This window comes from Haliaeetus albicilla, chromosome 10 (assembly GCF_947461875.1).
Source record: "Haliaeetus albicilla chromosome 10, bHalAlb1.1, whole genome shotgun sequence".
Taxonomy (NCBI): domain Eukaryota; kingdom Metazoa; phylum Chordata; class Aves; order Accipitriformes; family Accipitridae; genus Haliaeetus; species Haliaeetus albicilla.
In genome coordinates this window covers 30,260,753-30,279,914 of record NC_091492.1, presented here as the reverse complement: position 1 = coordinate 30,279,914, position 19,162 = coordinate 30,260,753, and the positions used below count along the sequence as shown (strand labels likewise).

Genomic DNA, 19,162 nt, shown 5'->3' with positions numbered 1-19,162 from the left:
CACAGAGATGTTTTCCTTACTGCTGAGCAGTGCTTAAACAGAGCCGAGGCCTTTTCTGCTCCTCACCCCACCCCACCCGCAAGGAGGCTGGGGGGGCACAAGAAGGTGGGAGGGGACACAGCTGGGACAGCTGACCCCAGCTGACCACAGGGATATTCCAGACCAGATGATTTCATGCTCAGCATATACAAGTGGGGGAAGAAGAAGGGGGGGGGGGGACTTTTGGAGTGATGGCATTTGTCTTCCCAAGTCACTGTTACTTAGCGTGCTGGAGCCCTGTTTTCCTGGAGATGGCTGAACACCTGCCTGCCCATGGGAAGTGGGGAACGAATTCCTGGTTTTGCTTTGCTTGCGTGCGCGGCTTTTGCTTTACCTGTTAAACTGTCTTTATCTCAACCCACGAGTTTTCTCACTTTTACCCTTCTGATTCGTTCCCCCATCTCACTGTGAGGGAAGTGAGCAAGCAGCTGCATGGGATTTAGTTGCTGGCTGGGGTTAAACCACGGCACACATTTAAGTTAGACTTGGGCATACTGCAGAAGACAAAAGACGAGAATTGAAGAGAACTAGGGTTTATCACAAATTTCCTGCTACCTTCTGCGGAGACCTTCAGCAAGGCCTGGTACCCCTCCCTGCTATAGTCTGCCCTTCGCAACTTCTACAAAGCTTTGGGCCAGCAGGAAGGGCGGCAGGGCTGCGAGGAGAAGGGCCTCAGCAGGCTCACGTGCTGTTCTGTCCGTTCCACGCGTAAACTAGATTTTCCTACCAGTACTGTCATGGAAAAACAATGGGAAAGCGGTAGCTGCTGCTCCTTCTCTCAGCTGATCAAAAAACCCAACCCCAACCAACGGTGTAAAACGTGCCTCTGAACTTTTGATCACAACCCGTAGCGAGATCAGCAGGTTGTCCTTCCTTCCTGCCTCTGCGGTGGAACGGGAACTTTTCCACCTCAACCACGGTGCCGTGGGACTTCCTTTACCCTGAGCAGCTGGGGAGCCCGAGGTACGTGAACCACCCCAGGGGAATGCAGCCAAGCAGAAAATGCAGCCCAGAATAGGAGCGTGTGTCACCAAAACTGCATTTGAGGAGAGAAAAAACAAGTCACAGAGGAAAAAGGCGTGACATGGTGACACGCAGAATGGTTGGCAAGCTAATGGTTGCCGAGTCGGGTTAATGCATTCCTTTAGATACAAGTCAAATAAAACCTGCTTCCACATGTGTTCTATTATTCACTAGATCAATAAAAGACACACAGGTGACTATTTTACAAGCAGGGAAAAAAATTATAGAGCTGTAAAGAAAACCACAAATGTGATTTAAAGGGTGAAAGTAAGTTTGTGAGAAAGCCTTCAACAGGCAATCTCTGACACCTAATCTAATGAGCTCATCAAAAGTTACCAAGAGGTGGTTTGATTAATTAGCTTTAGAGGAAGGGGGGAAGGCTTCAGAGTAGGAAAAAGGCTCTTTGCTTTGGCAGAGAAATACACTAAAAAATAAAATAAATGGCTGGGGACTGCCCAGAAAATGCATTCTTGCCAAAACAGCTCAGCTTGCTCCAGAAGTGAAGGGAAACTCATTGGCTACACAGGACGCCACAACAGAGCCGGTGGTTTTATCGGAGCTGGGCATCTCAGCAACAAACTCCTTCCCCATCAGACTCCACCAAGCAGCCGAAGTTCACCACCGCAGCCATTTTAGAACAGGCTGAACAAGCCACCTCATTCGACTTCTGAAAGCTTTGCCGTATTTTCCACCAGGCACGTGTGAAGGAGGCAGCAGATGAAGGAATACAGACCGACAGTGCCTTCCTGCTGGGGGCAAGAGCTGACTGCCCAGGGCTGGCACCGTGCCTTACCAACCTGCTTTAGCTGGTGTACACCAAGCCCGGCTCACCAAACAGACAGCAACAGTACAGTTTACTCAACTTTCCTTCTTTGCCAAGAATTTACAGTTCTTTAATTAAAGAACCAGCGGAAATTGGTCTTGTCCTCAGCTATGACCCTCTTAAGTCCACGGTCCCAACAAAACAGTACTTGTATTGAAAGCAGACCCCACCTCAAAGCACAGAACGAAAAACAGGAGCCAAGATGAGCATGTCCGCCCACCCACGCCTGCCCCGGGGGAGCTGCTGCTGCTAGACAAGGCAGGGCGACCCTGGCCACAGCGAGCCCAGCCACAGGGCTGTGGAAAACCAGAGTCGAGGCACCGGCGCCTTCAGCTGCCGACATGCTGCGTGCCAACTGGCCTGCCAGACTGCTCTGCGGACCCACGGCAACACGTGAAGTGCTCTGGGAACTTCATGCCTGCACTCACACCCCTGCTGGGAGGGTGCCTGTATTTAAGAGCAATATATGCATTAAAGCTCCAGAACTGGATCAGAATCCAACATTGCTGTTTAAAAAACACACCTCTAGTGCTTGTAGCTTAGACAAATCCAAACCAAGAACTTGCGGGTTTCCAGAACAATTTATTTACCTAAGTCAGGTCCTCTGATAGCAGTAGTGTGTATACGTTGCGATAAACTGACACTGAGAAGAGTTAGCAATTTCTTCATTTAATAAGTGATTTTCACTACATGGTATTGTACACTGTTATCTGTTCAAAAAAGATTAACAGTTTTTAAAAAACAAGATTCTGTGAGAGATTTATATAAACCTGTGATCAAGATCAACACCTCTGGTTGGCTTATCAAGCTATTTTCTAGGCTTCTTTGTAGAACAAAGTCTTTAGGCTAAAATGCACAGAACCATTCAGGCAGATCTAGAACCATTTCCGTAACTCCCAGCCTTCTGACATGGGCTGCCACAGGGCTGATGCCGCTGCAAAACGGTCCACTTGATCGAACATACGGAAACTGTACAAAAATGTGTTTACTTTGACCATGAATAGAATAAACAGCACAGCATTTCTACTTGCTATTTCAAGTCAGGACTTCCTTTTATCTCCAAGAGGAAGGCATGAATGGAAAGCCCTGCCAACTCAGTGTGGTGGGTCGTGCACAAACAGTTTTCTAAGCAAACTTTGGCTTCAGGAAAGAGACACAAACGCTTAAAATAATGGCTTTAATTGTCATTTGAAGTATACGGAGAGGGATGTGTGTCTGAATTAAATATACATCATACCAGTGATGCTGGCAAGGTTGAAGGTTATTTCTAAAGTTGACAGCAATAAAACTAACATGTACATGACAAGACATTAAAAGAAAAGCAATCCCTTTAAAACAAAATTTACCGTAAAAAAAGTTCACAGTGGTTTGTATAAACAGTATGCAATTTCTGACAGTAACAAATTTCTACTCTCACAGCACACTAGTGCCCTCTTTAGATCCTAAAGAAGAAAACAAGCATTTACACTACTCATTGTACAGATTCAGAAAGTCAGTTGTACAATTACCCATAATGACAGGATAAGATGCTGTGGAGTGTACAGCTGTAACACCAACAAAAGGAAAGTTTAAAACTCTTTTCCTGGGAGGGAGAAAAGTCTTTCATTTGCTGTTACAACCAGCAAATGCCATTCATCAAATCAAAAGGAAAACGACAAACACATTATCTATTTTGAGCAAGCTGAACAGTACACATTACAGTTTTAAAAATGGAGGTTATATACTATAATACAAGTCCCAACAAGGCAGTGCCAAAGTGACTATTTCTTTGCTTGTTTTGTGATCATACCCCTGGGAGGCGTTACAGGTCTGCTGGAATTGGGCTTCTTTTTCTCTGCAGGTTTCAAAATCTGAAAAGATAGTTCAGTCATTCAGCAAAAAGTTTTAGCTTTCTTACAATCAAACAATTAAGTGACTAGTCAAGGCATTCTACAGGTCATCTGGACAAGTCATAAATGTGCCAACAACTAAATGTGTTTCCTACTCAGAGCTATGACAGGGCTTAGAGCAGCTGATCGCAGAGCCCATGCCCATGGAAACAGGCTAACAGCTGATAGCTTTGCTTGGACGATTTAATTCCAGGGTAAAACAGTTCATCTACTCTCACTGGCAAGGGCTTATCACATTTCTGAAGACACGCATTCAAACACATCCCTGTCTACACATGGTACTTGCAAAGATCTATTTGAAATAAGCATTATGGTTTTGTAACAGTAAAGTACCAATTCAAAATAGAGCAAATTTAAAGTGTGACTACACTAACTAGGAGGTACGATCTTCAGATACCATACCTGAAAAGAGCACATTAGAGTTTCATCCACACTCATCATGGCACCCGCATTATCAAATTCTCCACAGTAATTTGGGGCAGAAAAGAGAGTTACCAATTGCCTTTTTGCAAAAAATTCATATCCATCTTCAACAACCTTTAGAGAGAAAAGCAGAAATATCAGACTGGACAACTTCTTCCTGCCAAGGCACAAAGCAGCTTTAACAGAGCCAGCAGCTAAAAACTGGCTACATCCAAGGAGCATGAGTTCCAAACTTTTACACCAAAACAGGAAGACCATTGCAGGATCCAGTTCAGCAGCAGAGTCCATTAGCAATGAGAAAAACAGGATTCTGCTAGGTTCAAGACAATCTTGTTCAGGAATAAGAACCACGGTTTATATGTATTAAGAAAAAACCGTTCATTACAAGGGTTGTTAAACATTGGGACAAGTTGTTCAGAGAGTGGAATCTCGATCTTTGCAGATATTTAAAATTTGGCTGGACAAGATCCTCAGCAACTCGGGCTTACACTGGTTTGTCCTGTGTTGAGTACCTGTGCATAGGGTTGGACCAGATGACCACCTCAGGTCCCTCTGAACCTATATTATTCTATGGTTTAATGTTCAAAATTAAAATACCTGATGAGCTCTACATATGAGATCCAAATCATGTTTATGAAGAAACTTAGCAACCACTTCAGCACCAAATGTGAAAGACACTCCTCTGTCATTTTCACCCCATCCCAAGACATCCTTGTCAGGGTCAGACCACAAGAGATCACAAAGTAGACCTTGATCTGGTACATCAGTGGGGCGCATAATTCGTCTTATCTGTTCCATTGACTGAAGGTCTGGTGACAAACCTGTTCAGAGTTAAGACACATACAGTTCACATTTTAGTCCAACTTTGCTCTGCAAGACCAAAGTATTAATTCAAGACAAAAATAATTTGTATTCAAACTGATTCACCACTGCAATTTTACACAGTTCAAAGGCAATATTAACTGACTTTTTTTTTTAATCCAGCATTTGTTTTAAAGCTTTTGTAACAGAAGACAAGTCACTTTCTAGAAGATTTACTGGAAGCAAGATAAGCAAAGCCATTTCCACATTTTACAGGATTACAATAATCTCACTGTAATATTTTGCAAGTGTCTGTTAAAAAAGCTGCTAAGTAAAAGAGGCATTAATACCAGAAATCACAGGGTATGTTTATTTTAATGATCAGACCTAGTAAGATGAAATACAATATCAAACAGACCTCATACCATTTTTCACTGATATGTCTCCCTGGGCAACTGTAATTACTTACAAGTGATAAAACATTTAAGGTGCAATATGTATTTTATTACTTTGAAAAGTTGTATGAAGCAGGTATCACTTTGTGCAACATAGCCAATTTCTACAAATGAAACTCCAGACTAGGTTGGACAGGGCTTTGAGCAACCTGATCTAGCGAAAGATGTCCCTGCCCATGGCAGGGGGGATTCTACTAAACGATCTTGAAAGGTGTCTTCCAAGACAAACCATTTTATGATTCTATGAAAACGTGTGTTTTCAGAACGTACATAAAACTCCTAGTCATGTAAGTCTAAAAAAAAAAAAACTACAAGGATTCTTTACTCAGAGAGGCTATTAAATATGCCTTTTGGTATAAAAGGAAAAGCAGATCATTGTGTCTGAAGTTACAAAACTACCAGCTCAGTGCTTCACAAAACTGACACTAATCAAGCTTAACCTTACCTCAATACATGAACCAAGGCAGAGAAAAATCCCTCAAGTTTTGAAGCTTCAGCAATGTAAAGATGAAATTGCCATGACTAATACTAGAATATTACAGTTTCTCAAGTATCAACTAAGGAACTGTTACTTACCCCCATGACAGCAGAATATTTTCTCATCCACAATAGCTGCAATTGGTAAACAGTTAAAACAGTCTGTGAAGGTTTTCCACAGCTTAATATTGTATCTTCTCTTACCTAGAAGACATTTTGGATAAAAAACAGTCAATACGCTTTTCTAACACAGCTACAACCAACCTAACATGGCTGCCTTAAGTTTACTAAGACTTGCAAAAAGTTAGCATTAAAGCCTATACACAATTTATCTTCTCTGATACCCACTGACATACTTTATTGCTTATAAGAAAGTTGCAAAGGTCTCTTTCAGCATGGCAAAGCACTCTGAAGCGGCTCTGAGGATAGCACAAGTCTGTTCAACAGAACGACATTCCACTGTTGGCAGCCAGACTCTCCAGTCCCAACTTTGCTTTGGAAAATTATCCTTTGGAGAATTTGATCCATTTCAGAAAATCTTGCCATTTGCCATTTTCTTCAGTGGAAGACAGCAATTCTTGGAAAGCAGATTCTCTTTAAAATTCTGCTAGTGCTTTACCACACAGTCTCTCTAGGCAAAGAAACAGGACTGAAAAATGAAACTGCTACAGTTTTACTTTCAAAGGGACTCTCCCAACAGATATGAACCCTGAACATATTTGCGATATATGACTAAGCCTGTGATTAATCTCTGAGGAGTCAACTCTGAAATACCACACATCTTTGTTTCCTCACCGAGGGAGAACAAGACATGGAGAGTACATCGTGTAAGCTACAAGCCAAGTATGTCCCACAACACAAGTTATAAGAATTCTTCAGTGCACAATTAACGGTTTAATCTCCTCTACATTATCTGGATTTATTAAGTCACATCCTTTGAAACACGAACATACACTTCTACTTCGCAGCAAAATTACTTGTTATGTTAGGGTAAGGTCTATGTAGTCTCCCTCACAACAGACCTTAATGCACTCTGCACTGACAGAGCTGGTGCATTAACTGCATAGCAACACTGCGCTTGTTCAAAAGGAGTGCTCATTATGCCAAACAAATACAAGCACATTTCTTCATTAAAAGGTTGACACAGTAGTTCAAGTTAACAACTTCTGCAGCTGAAGCCACCTACTGAAAGATCAAGTACCTGGCGCTCAATCCAAGCACATACCACACTGAAGGCTTCACACATGCTTTGCCCCATTTATGAAAGGTAATACTGGTTTTGGCCAAAGCAACAGCACACAATACAGCAGGGCTGCATCCAGAGAAGGGAGAAGTCTTTTTTTTTTTCTTTTTTTTTAACATTACAAAGTTACAGGTCTTAATATGAAGTAGATTGCAAGCACTGTAACATAACCACAGTAAAGACCAGCCCATTCTCCAAGTTGTAACACAAGTATACATCATCATCATCCATCAGATGAAAGAAACAGAGGTGAACTTTTGTAAAGCACATCAAGTAAAATTCTCTCATCTCTCATTAGATGACCTTATCTTAAGAACTTTATCGATATGTACCAGTGAGAACTGTTAGTTAACATAGGGGCCAATAACTACAACTGCCCACTTGCATGCTGCTTTGTACTGTGAGTATAGGACTCCAATAGGTTTAGGGGAAGGACACGTTTCCCTTCGCAAAATAGGCCAAGGGCCTCCCTGAAATGTGCAATGGGAACTGCACATTAGGAAAGAATCATCTAACACTGCAACGCTAGCACCTCCTACCCTGCTTTCCCAAGCCAAAGATGCACACATCTTTATTACTTACATTCATCATAAAACCCATAAATTCTGTTGATGCTGGCACATTCATGGTTCCCTCTGAGGAGGAAAAAATTCTCTGGGTATTTAATTTTGTAGGCCAATAGAAGACAAATTGTTTCTAAAGATTGTTTTCCTCTGTCAACATAATCACCAAGGAACAGGTAGTTGCTTTCTGGTGGAAAACCTCCATATTCAAAGAGTCGAAGCAAGTCATAGTACTGTCCATGGATGTCACCTGTCAAGAGTATTCAGAAATGACATGTAAGTGACCCCTCGCTACATTCTTTGATTCTAGAGAAAGAACAAATGAATGACATTTCAGAAAGAAAAGCCTGTAGTTAGATACTGCCTTCAACATACTTAAAAATCACAGTTTTATCTTAATGTGTATAAAATTATCACGTTCTGAAGTCTGACATCTATGTAATGCAATGGCTAACTGCATTAAGATGAAGTATGTAGCTATTTAAAAACAAAATCAAGATTCTGAGAAACCAACTGTGTGTTCAATGAAAGTCTGACATCCAGTTAAATCCTTTACTTGACTAGTGGCTGTGAGATCAGGAACCTTTACCTCATTCTTGGTATTTCCACACAGCATTAGTAATACTGATGGAAAACCAACCATGTGGGAAATTTGCTTTCCTTTGTACCATCTCTGGTGTTTTATTGAAATATTCAGTAATTCAAATTCTAGCAGCGAAGTTGCATCAAAAACGAAATTGGTATTTCTGCCTTTGGTTTAAATCATGGTTTTGTTTCTGACAAGCAGAATGTTAAATCATGATTTTAGACTACCAATGTTATAAATATTGAAAAAGCTACTTCAATTTGAAGTAAATCCTCAGCGTTAAGAGTAGGATAAAATACTGTTTGCTGGAAGCTTTAAAAAACGCATTTATTGAGGCTTTTATTTTGACATTTTTCATTCTTTTAGCATAACTAGACATGTACGTGTGTGCAAAATGAGCACCACCGTGTACAAGTATGGTGAAACCAAACTAGAAAGTAATTCCAAGAAACAGTACAGAAATTGAAGTTTCCAGCAGGATTTTAAAATATTGTCAAACCACTGTTCAGCTCTGAATAGCAGCTACAATAAAATACCATGGTTCTTTGTTTCCCGTTGTTCAGTCATCACTGGGCCAAACATTATTTCACTGGTACAAAAACTTTCCACAACTTCACGTGAATCCCCTCCCCAAGGGACCTGGTGAAACTGGACCAGTTACTGTTACTGTTTAGGTTTGGATTATTTTGCTCCTCATGCCAATTCCCATGTTTGTTATCACCTCTCCACTCCTCTGCCCTAAGCATCCAGCAGGGTTTTATTTTCCCATTTGCTACAATCATTTATTAGTTCCACTGTTAATAAGTAAAAGTAACATCTGGCATTTGTTCTTTGCTTAAGGTCAGCATTTACCTGACACCCCCCCCAGCATCAAATCAAAATCATGGTACTCACCACAAATTTTCAGTGGAGCTTCAAGTTCTAGTAGAATAGGCTGACTCAGAAAGATTTCTCTGGATTTCAAGCACAGTCCTCTAATTTCATTCTCTTGAAGTTGGACATTTTTGCCTGGTTTTGATCCTCGCACTGTCAGAAGGAGTCAGAAGTCAGTTATCAAAATCCACAATATCCTTAGTGTTATTTTAAGAGCCTGACTAAATGCCACTGTAATACAGAATGAGAAGATAACAGGGTAATATCAGTCTGCTGAGGTGAAACTGCACTGCCCTGTTACCAGAGAAAGGGTAGTGTGTTCCATTTCAGTTGTTTGTTACTTTCATTTAACAGAATTCATGGCTCAACACTTCCCCCGTTAAATGTCACATTTTAAATAGCATCAGTTTAGTTCTATTTAGTTATAAACCCCATCTTGGACAATGTGACTCTGTATTTTTTTTTTTTTTTTTAAATGAAGCAGTTATATACTTGTTCTCTGGAAAGCTGTCTGAGCTTGAGAAAAGGAAGTCTCCCATTTAATCATCCACATCGTAGCTCAAACATGCAAGCTTCCCTAAACTATCACATAACCTTGCCCAAGACAGTACCTAAACAAACAAGACTACAGTACCAATAAATACTGTAGTGCCCCATTCTACACTGCAGTTAGCAAACATGGAGGAAAAATAAGCATATGATTGGAAGGTCAGAACCATATGTAAGCAAACATTTTTGGATCACAATGACAAAACAGCTCTCCTTATCATTGCCTTTGGGCACAGTAAAAGACAAGCTAGTGAGAGATCTATCTCCCAGCCTCAGACCACTTCCCTCTGCCCCATTACTGCTTCACTTTCCCCCACTGCAACAATTCACAATAGCTGGTTCCCTTTAACATCCATCAAATGTTTCTTTCCTAGTCTGGACAACCAGGACACCAGCTTGGCCTGAAAAACATTTCTACAGCCACCAGTGCAGCTTTCCCTCCATTTATCTACCCGCCCCCCGCACCATTTCTGTTGCCCAGAAATACAAAGGACATTTCTATGGCAGCAATGCTGTAACTATGACTAAATTGCATGCAACAGCATTTATCAGGGTTAGGATAAGACTAAATAAAAAATTGTGATTATGCCATTACTGGTGAAGCTTATTATATTTTTATTTGGTGTCAAAACCAGTGACAACATGGAGCACTGATAAGGCTGAAGCAAAAACCCTGTAGCAAATACCAGTAAGATTACGGAATAAGAGCAGTCATCTTCTACAACATAACTCATTGGTTTAGCCACAAAGCCAAATGACCTTAGAACTTCAGCCTCAGACGCCTGGAAACACTCTGACAACACCTCCAGAATCAAAATCACTACACTGGTAACATTGCCCCATTAGGTGACTTACTGTGTACAACTTGTATGGCATTGAGACTGAAGAATCTATGCTCTATCCAAAAAAGCTTAGTCTTTAGTTGAAAAAAGAAAAAAAAAAAAAAAGCAAGGAACAAGCCCTGAACCCTTTCAAACACAAGAGCCAATGCAATATTATCTTCCTGAATTCATAAACAATTTTTTAGATACCGTTTCAGACTAATTCCCTTGATACTGTTTAACTTCTGAGTGAGAAATCTGGAAGCTACAGAAGACACAGGTCTCTCTACTCTCACTGTGGGCCTTGCACTATATCAAGTCAAGAAGTGAGAACTGCAGTAGGAAAGACCGGGGAGGGAGTGCCTGTTTTAGGAAGAGCAAGAACAAAAGCAGTTGCGTTCCAAAGGGATTACAGTTTCTCATTAGCAAAGAAGATTCCTGCTTTTATGCAAATCTCTGATCAAGAGTAGAAAACATTGTTCAGTCAGCATGCATCTTATCTAGACTAAGAATAGAATACTGGTTGTGTAATATCCATCCACAAAATCAAGTGTCACTGGACCCCAATCTCTACCAGCACTTAAAATATTAACACCAAAACAATTCTAGCTTGCATACTGACCTCCATCACAGAGACCCTAGTCATGGGGGCACAGGCTGCCCTATAGAATCATTGGCAATACCCTAAACCACACAACCTTTCCTCAAACAAGCTTCAAAATTAAACTTTAGTTCAAATTACAATGTATACTGACAGTGACATTAAGATAATTGTAGGTCAAAAGTCGTGACTTTAATAATGTTATCTTTCAAGTAATACATGCTCCTTTATTATTCACTGCCTATGTATTATCACTCAACACGGGCATTACATGGCAACACTGGAATTACCACTAAACTTCATGTCTTCCGTTAAAATATTCGAAGTAATGAAGCATATAAATGAAAGTTAAATCTTTGTCACAGCAGTTTATCACGCATGAGGCTTTTCATCGACAGTGATTTTTTCATCCATACAGTAATTTTTCAAACACTCCTGAGCAACGAGCAAGTTACTCAAAATGCCAAATATCCAGAAGTGATAAATAACAGAAATTTATAGAATAAAGTGATCAGCTGGCTGAATTATAAATGTTATATTTTCCCCTACTCTTAAACTGTACAATTCACCTTTGGTTTTGAGATAATACAATACACTTGTATTTATTTTTCTGAGAAGCCAAAAATCTAACTTTCCATGATTTGGTCTTGTTAAAAATTGCTAAAACCAAACCCTGTATCTCACATCCATAAATTAAAAAGTATAAAATATTATACAGACTATGTAATGCTCTGAGTCACTAAAGCTCATGAATAAAGCATATGCATTCATTTTTGCTGAAGATTAAATGAAAATCTGGAAACTGACTATTTCGGATACAAGTTTCCTGTTTCTCTAATACATTTTATTGAACCATTATAATCTTCATGCAGTTTTAGTCATCTGTTTGTAGAAAACCTTGACAAGTTAAAATGATGCTTTGTTGCAGTTCACAAGCTCACTAGCGCAGATACCAAAAGGATGAAAGAAGAACAGGACAATTTAATTCAGTTCTGTAGCATGCTGCCTGCCAATGACATTTTGACCACTTTTGCCCAACATGGAATCAGCATAGAAGAAACAAGTCTTGAATTTCGTGTAATATTGATCTATATATCCTGAAAAGCTGGGAGGAAAAAAAAATATTTTTGGCTTCAGAAGCATCAAATATGCAGAAGTGCATATTGCTTTGAGAAATCTGTATTTTTAGTGCAAGGATTTTCTCATCCACAATGAAAGAGCTGGCAAGGAAATGCAGGATGTTCAGTCTGAATGACTTCTTAAAAGGTTTCTCTGAGTCTTTTTAGTCAGTCCCACTAAGAAAGGCAAAAATAATATACTATGAAAAATATGTTGTGTTTACAGTTTCTTTTCTCTGCTTCAGACCAAAATAAGGCAGCTTGTAGAGATCAGACAGTACGATACTAATTGGCAGCTTGGTCATAAAGTCAAAAGAGCAGCTCAATAGTACTGTACAGGGACGTTTGTTCTTTCAATGCATAAAAAATAACCTCTCAGAAATGACAGTCTGGAACTGACAGCGGAACAAGCTAAAGATTAATCAGTTGAGGAAAAAAACTCAGCCCATTTCAAATAATATTTTATTTATGTCTTGTCTCAACATACTGCTGCACTATTTCCGGACAGTAATGTATTCCCATCCTCTTTTATGCAGAGATGCTCGTGTTCTTAAACATCATTTTTCGAGAGCTTGAATTTCAATGTCCAGTCTGGGCAGCCTTCTAACAAGTAAAATCTTCTCCACTGTACAAGTATGAGAAGTTCTGGAAAAATAAGCTCTCCACTGGATGGAAAAGACTACAGAAAAGATCCCTCCCTGGAGCCTGGATGACCCCTGCAGAGGTATTGACTTGAACATAGATTCCAACTATTAAAATTAACGTTGCTTTCCAAGACAAGGAGGAAAACTGATGGAAAGTAACAACAGATACCAACTCTAAAATGAAAATGTAGAGGTGAGTGCAGTACGACAGCCGCCCAGCAGAGGGGGAAAAGGAAGTAAAAGGAAGGAAGAGCAAAAACTTAACGGCACCCCTGTCATTTTGGTGGAAGCAGAGCTAGTCCCAAGCGTAGCTGTAGCTGCAGCTGCCAGGAGATAAAACACTGCTTGACATCTAGGATAACTTTTATACATTTCTTTGTGAAGGATAAATGGGTCAATAACTGTGGGACCTAGAATGTACAACAGTCAGAAGACCACATGCATGTAGAGTACAACACACTTCTACACCACATCCCATCACTAGCATTTTCCAATATTCAGTTTGGTGCCACAAAATCCTTTAACGAAGGCAAATGTTATTATAAAACTGAGTACACTACCTCATTCAAGGTTAATATGAAAGGGATGGATACTTAGGAAAATATTAAAAAATAGTAGAAAATTAAAAAGATATTAGAAATTTCAGTGATCCAAACATCTCATTTTCCTTCAGTATTACATTAAAAGCAGCTGAAATGCTGTCAACTGAAGTGCTAGAATCAAGTTCTCACCCAGAAAACATTTTAAAGAAAATAGTCTATCAGCAGGTCAGTTCATTTTTGGCTTATTAAACAAGTCTCTCAGTTTTACCATATTTTACGTTAAGAATTCTGCAATCCTAGAGACACTTCCAAAAATACTGCAGGTTGTTTTTAATCTTGTTTTTGGCAGTTCCTGATGACAGTTACACATTCAGTTTTACACCATAGGCACAAAGGGAATAAATAACTTGAAAGTGGTTGATGTAAAAAAGGTTTTACTTTACTGCAGGCACTACCAACTTTGATCAGATCATTTCAAATTCAAAATTGAAACTGAAAAGCAACTCCTCAGTGCCCAAGCCTCTAAAAGAAAAAGTTCTAGCTACTTTTTAGTATGACAAAAGTTCACAGCAGCATTATCAAACAGAAGATTCTGCAGGGCTGCAAAATTTTCATCTTGTAACATAGTTCCACACTGGAGAGAGCTATGTAGCAACAGGTACTCACACCCATCACAGATATTCAGATGACAAATTCCTCCACTTCACTGACTGGGCAACACACAGAATTTCACTGACTCATTTGAATCCACAGCAGCAACAGGAATCTAATCCTCATATTCCAAATGCAGAGCTCCTATTTGCCATTATTAGAAACTGCTGCAACACAGCAGGAAACAATTAACATCAAGTTATACAAACTATGGAAAATTATATGGTTTGAGGTCAAGAAGTGCTGCTTCTCTATTAGAAACTTTATCACAGTATCCCTACTCATCAAGTGAAATCTGACCACATTTCAGATTAACATCTGTGAGAATCAGACAAACACTTATCGCAGTATATGAAGCTAAACAGCAAGCAACGCTTCAGACCCAATCAATGCTGTGTTTAGCAGAAAGGTGAAAAAAAAATCGGAGAACTGCATTTTCTCTGTTGTCAGCAAAAGTTTATCCATACTCTTCGGCTCAACTATTTTAAATAACTGGATGATCCTCTTCTCCCATTTAAAACAAATTAGAGAGAATATCTCCTTGACAGCTATACAACAGGCTTTACTGGGAATAGAAATCTGTGGGCGTATAAACAGGAAAGTTTGAGGATTTAGAGTCTTTTTGCTGATTTTAGTGCACTAACCAGTACTGCAGCTTTCAGAATGGCTACCACCATTCTACCCTCACATGGCTTTATCCAAAGTAGCCTCCATTCATTATGTAGTTTTCCCTTAATAGTGTTTGCAAAGGCTGCAGCACAGAAAAGATTTTCAGAAATGTATTTCAACTTGAGTTCCCCTTACATATGTTGAAATTGTGCTATTTTACCCTGTTATTTATTGTTACCATGGTAAGACTAATATATTTCAATCTTGTTTTCTAGATACATTACTATGAGCTCCATTTTCAAACCAGACCCTACTTATGTGTGAAAAGCTACCATCACACTAGATGAAGGAAATGGATAAGGGGCTCAAGTTATAGGAACACCATCTGACATGACACGGAAAGAAAGCCATGCTCACACTCCGGGAATCTCAAGATTTGTCGCTCATTCTTTACCTGGAGCTGAGCGGGAATTCTGCCATTTCCTGGAACCCTTTCCATGACCATACAGATGCCACTGATTTTTCATCTTACATGGAGCTTTTCTAGCATCTTTGTGCCTACTGGCAGTTTTGACTTAGCAGACACACACAGCTGCAAGCTCAGAACCATGAAGTTACTGCCTGCAATACTGCTCCTAGAAGGAGGGTAACTTGCTCTCATTTTTGTCCCTTCTTATTCCTCAGTGAAGTGAGTTAGTTCCATAAATGTTCGAGCCTTTATCTACTATCAAGGACACTTAGGAAAAACATTTCAATACTTAGTGCAGGATACTGTAATTTACTAAACATTAGAAGCCTTATTCTTGTGCAAACTGTTTTTAGTACAATTACTAAAAGTGACTAAATTAGACAACCTGTATTCATGTAATTGTTCCTAGCAGAACACAACCATCATTAGTAAAGACAGTAACAAATATAAATTCAATTACAGTAAAAAAGGATCAGTATGTCCATTCTTTTAATTGAATGGCTTTCCAAAGTTGAGAACAAAGTTACTGAAAAATTTTTTTTTGTGACATTTCAATGCCAAATGGCTCTGTACTATAAATATTTGGAGCAAGAAACACTCTTCAAATATTTACCTTAGAATGAAAAGCTAAATATATACTTCCAGGCCTTTTAAAGAACAAACTAATAATTTCAGCTAACTAGCCTCATGTGGGTGGGAGAATATCAACTATTTGGGGGAAAAGTAAGAATAATGTCATTTGATCAGAGAAGTCAGGATAGAAAGCAAGTAAAACCTCCTCACAAATACATTATTAATACCCTATATTAAGAACAAAAGTGAGAGTAATTTATTATTCACCCTTTAACCACTTCACTTTACCTCAACCATTAGACTAGGTTCACTACTGGCATAGCTCTCTTGGTCTCTTCCAACAGTGCAATGCTAAGGCATATTATAAAACCCAAATACCTGCTTAACTGTATTTTTGCACTGATTTGAAATATTTCATCAAGTATCCCCTTAATACTTGGGTTTGTTACCTTTAAAAAGGAAGGGGTAATGCCCCCGCTCATGTCCTTTGCATTTCACTAGCAAAATCACCAAAAGTTACAAAAATATCTAAGTATACAGTTTAAAGACAGCTGTAATGAAATATCAAATTGCTCTAAAAATTAAAGCTTGCACAAGGATTTGGGCAACTCAGTTTGTGAGTAAGCTGATTATTAAAACAGATTTTGCAGTGTTTTCATGCTTGAGTATGACTTTAATCTGTGCACAACCTTGTCTGAAAAGGGTATCACTTGAAACAGAGTTCTAGTACAGGCACACCAGACTTTGTATAACTAACATTATGCAGTTGTTCTACCAGAACCGCAATGAAAAAGAATTTCTTGTTTGCTCCAAATCTAAATAGGATGAGAATCCTTACACATACTTCAGGTATTTCCCCCCCCCTCCATTTAATACTATGCAGATCTCCACCTTGGAAGTTCAGTCCTGTCACCTACCTAGCCAGACCTTAATATATTATTTCAGGGAAAGGATGAGTCAAGTAAATTTTAAACAATCAAAGAGAATGCCATTTGCACAGTATTTCACACAATTTAGCATTCTATCAAAAATGCCGTGTTTGCTAAAACGCAGTATCATTTTGCCCTTTCTGGGAAAAAAGTATAAAAATGACAGACTGCCACAAAGGTCAATCATTACTCTGTCTGGCAACGATGTTTATAATAGACATACAATAAGCAACAACAACAAAAAAAGACCAGCATAGATAACTAACGCTGGTAATTGTTTTAAATATTGAAAGACAATTATTGCCTCAAAGAATCCAAAATCCCAGCTGAAATGTCAATAAAGGAAAAAAATTAATTTCAGTCCTGGCAGCTGATGCAACCTCAGGTAACATCTTTAGTTGCATGAACCATCTCTTAAAAGATCTTGTCAGTAACCTTCTGAAGCCTGATTTACAAACTCTTATCTCCTCCAAACATATAATACTGATATAAGCTGGGTAAGAACATAACATATTGACATAGTACATCTTGCTACTTTTTGAAACTTTAAACAAGATAAATGATTCAAAATCATTCAGATCTCTTTCTAGGATTACCTTATTCCATGTTTTTGATATTGAGAACTTACACTTTGAGAAAATTACAGTATTTACACTAGGGGAAATCAAGTAAGAATTGTAACTAATACCTGCAGTAAAACTGAGCATGAATTAATATATCACCAAACATATGACATACAGGACCTGACATCTACAAATCGTACTACTAGAGTTTCAGGAAAACCTTGGTCTAAATTTATGAAGGGAAGCCTTTAAATAATTTAAACCAGGGCAGTTTAAATTGGTAACAGGCAAAACCCAAACCGGATCAGAGGAAAAGCCCTATTTATTTTTACTTATTCTAGTTCAATAATCCCATAATACATCTATGGGATTTTTAACTCCAAATAATTTCTAGAGCAGCACTATTGTTCCTCTGCCTGACCTTTTGCTATCCAAGCTATTACACAAGCAAAATCTTACAAGAAGGAAAGGGTGTAATATAGCTGAAAGACATTTCTTCACCATTTGTCTCAGCAGCATCTCAGATGACTTTGTGCCAAATAGAAAAAAGTTAAATCCCTGACCAAGCTCTTCAAGCGTAAGTCCAGATGAGATGCCTGCCCTGACACATGTGAAATGAGGCTGGATCAGCCTAGCTTCCTTCTCTGAATAATCATGATTTTCTTTTATGCCTGGAAGAAGACTGGTTATTGGCTACTTCTCACCCTTTTGCACTAAGAAACATGAGTTGACAATTCTAGTCCAGTGCTGACCCCTGCAACCGAAGGGATGATGCTGAAGAGTACCCCCTGCAACTTCCAGGTTTTCCTTTGATTTAGAAACTCTCATGCAACTCTTTTCAACCCAAAGCACTAACAATACAAGACAGTAAGCCCTTCCACAGACTGTCTGAAACACCAAAAACCAACCCTCTATTCACACCTAAAAAGCCCCCATACGTTACGAATTAAGAGCCACAGTCCTATGGTAGCATTAATGCAAGCAGCTAATCAAAGCTAAAACCACGACTTCCTGAAACCCATGCAAGTCTCCTCCCGACTTTCTGAAAAGCTGTCTCAACAGACTCTTTAAACACGCTAGGTCTTGTTTTCAGAGCCCCACGACTACCCACCCAGCCAAGCACAGACCCCATGTGCGTGTGTGGAAGGCAACAGAATAACCCAGGGTTTTTTAAATACTTTCCTACGAAAACAATACTAAATTAAACATCTCCTTAGAGCCGCAAGGCAGGAGAAGGGGGGCAGCCGGCTCGTCCCAACATTGCACCGGGAGCGCAGAGGGGATCAGAAGGCAGGAACAGCTCGCTAACACAAGGGCTGAGGGAAAAGTTGGGGCTGAAGAGCAGAGTCGCCCGGGGCGGCGGCAGAGGCGAGCCCCGGGAAGACAAAGCGCCTCGGCGCCCCTCCATTTTGGTCCCCCCAACCCCACCGGGCGAGCAGGACGCCGTACATCACCCGCGGCGGTGGCTGAGGTGGGACTACGGAGGCGTCGCACGGGCGGACTCCCGGGCAGCGGCCCGGCCGCCACCCACCCCACAGCCACCCGCCCCGTGCCTTCCCCGACCCTCACCCTCCAGCAGCCGTTGGATGATGCTGTCGATGTTGAGCTTGTCTATATCCGCCATCGCCTCTCAGCGGCCGGGCGGACCCCTCCCCGCGGCTCCCCTCCCTCCGCTCGCTGCTTGGCCGGCCCGACTTGTCTCCTCGTTCTGTCTCGTTTTTCCCCTTCCTCCTCTCCTCCTCGCTCTCCTTCTTCCCTCACTCTCTGCCCCCCCCCGCCCCCCCCCTCGACTGCCGGTCTCAGCAGAGACCCAGCACTGAACAAAATGGCCGCCGTCTCCTCAGCGAGCTCGGCCGGCGCATGGATACTACGAGCGCGACGCGGCTCACCGGAAACCC

The 19,162-nt window shown here is 40.3% G+C and overlaps 1 protein-coding gene across 1 annotated transcript; it reads right to left on the bottom strand.

Annotated features, from left to right (window-relative positions):
• Positions 1–2,538: 2,538 nt before the first annotated feature.
• PPP1CC (protein phosphatase 1 catalytic subunit gamma) lies at positions 2,539–19,071 on the bottom strand. Its single transcript, XM_069794678.1, has 7 exons — positions 18,834–19,071; positions 9,217–9,348; positions 7,756–7,986; positions 6,030–6,134; positions 4,795–5,018; positions 4,177–4,311; positions 2,539–3,735 (listed from the first exon to the last, which is right to left on the bottom strand). The coding sequence occupies exons 1-7, from the start codon at positions 18,886–18,888 to the stop codon at positions 3,646–3,648; spliced, it is 972 nt and encodes a 323-aa protein (XP_069650779.1). The 5' UTR covers positions 18,889–19,071; the 3' UTR covers positions 2,539–3,645.
• Between the last annotated feature and the right edge of the window lie 91 nt (positions 19,072–19,162).